Here is a 5,017-nt window from a genome sequence, read left to right on the forward strand (position 1 = left end):
TGCTTGAATTGTATGGGTTTTTTTTATTTTTTACAAATAGGTTGATGTTATAGGTGGCAAAAATGGACTGGTCAAGCTACTATTACAAAGTCTTTTTATCTTTAATCTGAATCTGATTTTGTGCACCTCACCCACTGACAACCAAATTATTGGATGGTTCAGGGCATCCCCTTTTTTTTTTAACATGCTGTCTTTTACTTCATATAATCTTAAACAATGCCACATTTCAAAGTTCCAATCTATTTTAATAACCAAATAATCTCAAGCTTCAATAACCTGATCACAAGTTTAAAGTTCGAAATCACCTAGAAAGTACATACATGTATACTCACTCGTTATTGTTATTCATAATATTCATTTCAGATTCGATTTCATCGATCTCACATTTAAAAATACCTTCTTTTAGGTAAATTAATTGATTGGTCATCTATTTGGTACACTTCGAACTTAAGATCCCCTGGCCTTTCAACCCTACAACCTCCCCTCAATCAATCCAACCAGAAGTGAGTGGTTAAATACATTCTTTTATCCATTTGAGATGTAGGATTTGAGCCTTAAATTTGATATTTTTTACATTAAAATTTACCCTTTCACACCCTTAAATGTAATTTTCTAAATAGATGTAATGTTATACTTTAGTTTCCTCGTTCATTGAGTATTACACTTTGATCCTTCTAGATGTTATTGTTTCTATGTATGCTACAATACAAATCCTTTTGAAGTATTGTTGGGAACATAATCAAATTAGACAAAAAGAGAAGAAGGAGAAAAAAAAAAAAAAAACCAGAAAAAGCTGGTAGGTTACATGTGGCTAATGAAAGGTATGAGTATGGAAAATGCATACCATCAAATGACTAGTCGACAAAATCTCTTATAAAAACGTAATGAAATATGACACCTGTCCTGTAAATGACGTACCAAAACCATCAATAGTATGAATAAAATAATGTCCTGAGTACCCAATATGGAATCCAACAAATTCTATTTTATTAAGAATTAATGGAGATTACATGTATCAATATCCTTAAGAAGAAAACAAACTCAACACCTGGAGAAATTTCATACGCCCTCCTGTAATTTTCAGTCTAAAAAATCCACCACCCACTTTTATTTTATGTCTTATTTCTCATACCGTGCTTTAGAGCTATGAATTCTTATTGTCTAGAAGCATAAGCCCTAGTTTATACGTGGCCTAAGGCCGTGAGATTCGTGTCTCTCTTTTGTCTCACTTTACCATTAATAAAATGTATTCTATTTGGATTTGATCCTTCTTAGAACATGTCACCCAATGCCTTAACATTCTTTTTTATTTCCCAAATGGGTCCTTTAATCAGAAACACACCACAGCCGTTTGATTGGAAATTTAGTATGGGAACTTGATGAAAACAAAGGGTTTTTCAAGTCATTTTACAATTGATGATGGTGTTGTACAGATAAACAAGTAGCTTAAACAGTGAAATGGATATAGATGATTTGAAAAGGACACTAAATTGACTGATGGAAAGAGGCAGCAGCGGGGGTGCCTTAGTGCGTATATAAATATGCGACATACACTCACCTCAAATGCCATAGAATTTGGAAGACATTAATAACTTTACCTAGGCATTTTAGCTAGCTGAGGAGCTCAAGCATATTATAAATCAAACCAAAGGCTTTAAGCTTCTTTTTCTTTTACCTTCATGTCTTGGGGAGTGATGGCTGGTCACTTGGGTTGGGGCATCATTGAAGAGGGATGGAGGAAAGGCCCTTGGACTGCTGAAGAAGATAAACTGTTGATTGAATATGTCAGATTGCATGGTGAAGGACGATGGAATTCTGTTGCTCGGCTTGCAGGTATTTTAATATTTAACTGAAACAATTTCATCAATTATGTTGTAATATCGTCAGTTTTAGTGAAAAATCTGTTTTTGGCTGTTCAGGATTGAGAAGGAATGGAAAGAGTTGCAGATTGAGATGGGTGAATTATCTGAGGCCGGACCTGAAGAGGGGGCAGATAACCCCACATGAAGAGAGTATAATTGTAGAGTTACATGCTCGATGGGGGAACAGGTAAATATTTGATCAAGAAATTTTTACAGTTTGCTTCATGTAGATTAACTACAAGAAGTTGATCGCTAACTTAATTACTTTAGGTGGTCAACAATTGCGCGAAGCTTGCCGGGGAGGACTGATAATGAAATCAAGAACTACTGGAGAACCCATTTCAAGAAAAAGGCTAAACTGTCTCCGGACAACTCTGATAAGGCCAAGAATCGTCTCCTGAAAAGGCAACAATTTCATCAACAGCAGCAGCAACTGCAGCTACAGCAGCAGGAACAACAGCAGCCGCAGCAACAAATGCAACAACTCAATCAATTGGACATGAAAAAAATTATGTTTTTGCTCGAGGAAAATGAGCACAGAGCTCCTTATGTTCCTCAACCGAGGCAAGAAATTGGGGCAACATATCCTCATACTAGTGAAGAACAACAACAGGGGTGGTTCTACTCCATGCCTGGCGGCAATGCGGTTGTGACGGAGCCCTTAACTGAGGAGTTTCTGTGGGATAATTTGTGGAACTTGGATGATTTTCATGGCAATTTTGGTGTGGTCGGCAAAGCCAGTTTGCACAATTTAGTTTCTCCCTTTTGTTAATCTTTAAATTTTGTGTTCTTAATCAGTGCATGCCACTTAGTTAATTTCAGTAATTTATCATCATCAAACGAGATGGCTCTAACAAAAGCGGGAGCTTTGGATTAATGTTGATGGTGTGAAATTTGGGTTGCAAGAAGTGCAATCCAAACTTATGTATAATTTTTATTAATAAAATGATCTAATTTTGCTAAAATTCATCTGATAATTGATTCGTGACAAATAATTAGATTCAAGTTACATAAACGTATCAATCAAACAAGTAGTACTCTATGGAGGAATAAAGTAATTAACAAAATTACTAATTAAATCAATCAAAACTAGATCCGATGATCTTAGTTTTGATATCAGATATTATAAAAATCGGGTATCAAACTCAAAAGATTAACTTATTTAATAGAGTAACGTGCCTTCTTATAAACTGTAATATACTTTTATATATGCACTAAAAAATATATAAAACAGTAAAGTGAAAAAGACACCATGTCAATCAGTCGGGTACGAAACGATCATTAATTAGTATTGTTATCTAAAATAAAAGATGATTTGATAGGAAATACTCAATTAAAATTGATGACTAAAGGTATTAAGGATTAAGCACTTGCACAAGAACAAAAGAATTATCATCCAAAAAGCATGAAAGCATAGTTTACAGAGTACTTTAAAATTAGTACAACTCTAGGTTACCTTTTTGAGTTCATGTTTGTCGACACATTCTTTATAAACAGTTTTTGGTTGTATATTATAAAGTTATTTTTTATAATTTTTATATCAATCTATGATGCCATTTTAAGATTGGAACTAGATTCTGTTAATTGCACTAACCTCATGCGCAATCTTTTGTGATTTCCTCAATCTTGTTATAAATTAATACGTTGCTAAGGTATAAACATAACATTCTATTAGTAAACATGCTTATCTAAGAACAAAAATATCCTAAATCCTCCATATAATTTAATCATAGTCTTTTTGATTGCGGTCTAGCTGGGAATTTTTTTTTATTTTTATTTATATGCATATAGAAAAGTAGAAAATCACTTCACTGTAACAGCAAAATTTATGTATTAAAACCATTATTGGATGACTTAATGGTAAGACAATAAATGAAGATCTAATATGATCTTCTAAGTTTGATTCTACCAGTTGGTAAAAGAGCAAGAGAATGTTCTAACTTAGTTTCTCAAATTCGAATCCACATAACTATTAATAGGAATGATCATTAGAACTCTTACCTAATTGGTAATTCTAGGGTTTAGGAGGATTAGTTGTATTTTGAAATAATCAAGATAAAATTAGTTCGATCAGTAGCATATATGCATTAAATTCTTAAGGTTTATTTTATCAAATTTTATTGTTTCTAAGTTCCAATTGATTTGCATATTTACAGAATTTATAGATTTGTTATTATTTTTTTCTTTTTTTAAGAAAATACATGTGATAACCATGTGCATAATTGTTTATATGCTTGATTGATATGTTAAAGAAAGATATATTTTATTTTCTCAATCTTTGTTATATATATATAACAAAGATTGAGAAAATAAAAAATATAAATATAAGGGTTATTTTGTAAATAGATGGGGTTTCTTTATATATATATATATATATATATATATAAAATTTAATGAGATAAACTTAAAAGTGGTGTAATGAAAATGGTGTAATAGGTGGTGTAAATATAGCATTATTCGGTTTATGAAGATAAATTATAGATAGATTGTGAAGGTCAATAGCATCATTTTATTAAATAAAAAAAAATGTATTATTATATATATATATTTAAAAATTTTAATGGGATGAACTTAAAAGTGGGGTTTATTAAGATAAATTATAGATAAATTGTAAAGGTCAATAGCATCACTTTATTAAAAAAAATTCACTATATAATTTCAAATATTAAAAAAAATAATAATTTGGTGAATAAGATAATAATTAAATGATAATTTGATTTATTATAATTAATTTAATTATTGAAGTAATTATTTGTATCCTAACAGCTATTATTAAATATAAATTTTCATTAAATAATGAATTAGTTAATTATTTGAAAATTGAGTGAGAATTATTTTTTATGTCTTGTCCCATTTATCTCCCTCGTCGGCATAAACTGAAGGGGCGGCGTGGGTTTATTTTGCCCCATTTACTAGTTGCTACTCCCTTCTTGCACTTCAATCCAGTCCCATCCCTGCAACAGCCGGCCAAACAGGGCACAAATGAGAATTAATGCTCTTCAGTGAAATAGCACAACCCAGACGTATGCATTTTTCATAAGGTGAGAAGCAGTAGTTCGGACCAAAATTTGAGATACAACGTTGTGAACTGAAGACATCTGAACTCGGTGGATGCTGACTGCCCACATTTCATTTTTATTTCACTTTATTCTCTG

At 31.7% G+C, this 5,017-nt stretch overlaps 1 protein-coding gene across 1 annotated transcript; it reads left to right on the plus strand.

Annotated features, from left to right (window-relative positions):
- The first annotated feature begins 1,584 nt into the window (after positions 1 to 1,584).
- LOC116109018 (myb-related protein 305) lies at positions 1,585 to 2,804 on the plus strand. Its single transcript, XM_031395273.1, has 3 exons — positions 1,585 to 1,833; positions 1,920 to 2,049; positions 2,133 to 2,804. The coding sequence occupies exons 1-3, from the start codon at positions 1,680 to 1,682 to the stop codon at positions 2,632 to 2,634; spliced, it is 786 nt and encodes a 261-aa protein (XP_031251133.1). The 5' UTR covers positions 1,585 to 1,679; the 3' UTR covers positions 2,635 to 2,804.
- Positions 2,805 to 5,017: the final 2,213 nt, after the last annotated feature.

The sequence above is a fragment of the Pistacia vera genome, unplaced genomic scaffold (assembly GCF_008641045.1).
Source record: "Pistacia vera cultivar Batoury unplaced genomic scaffold, PisVer_v2 Contig570, whole genome shotgun sequence".
Classification (NCBI taxonomy): Eukaryota; Viridiplantae; Streptophyta; class Magnoliopsida; order Sapindales; family Anacardiaceae; genus Pistacia; species Pistacia vera.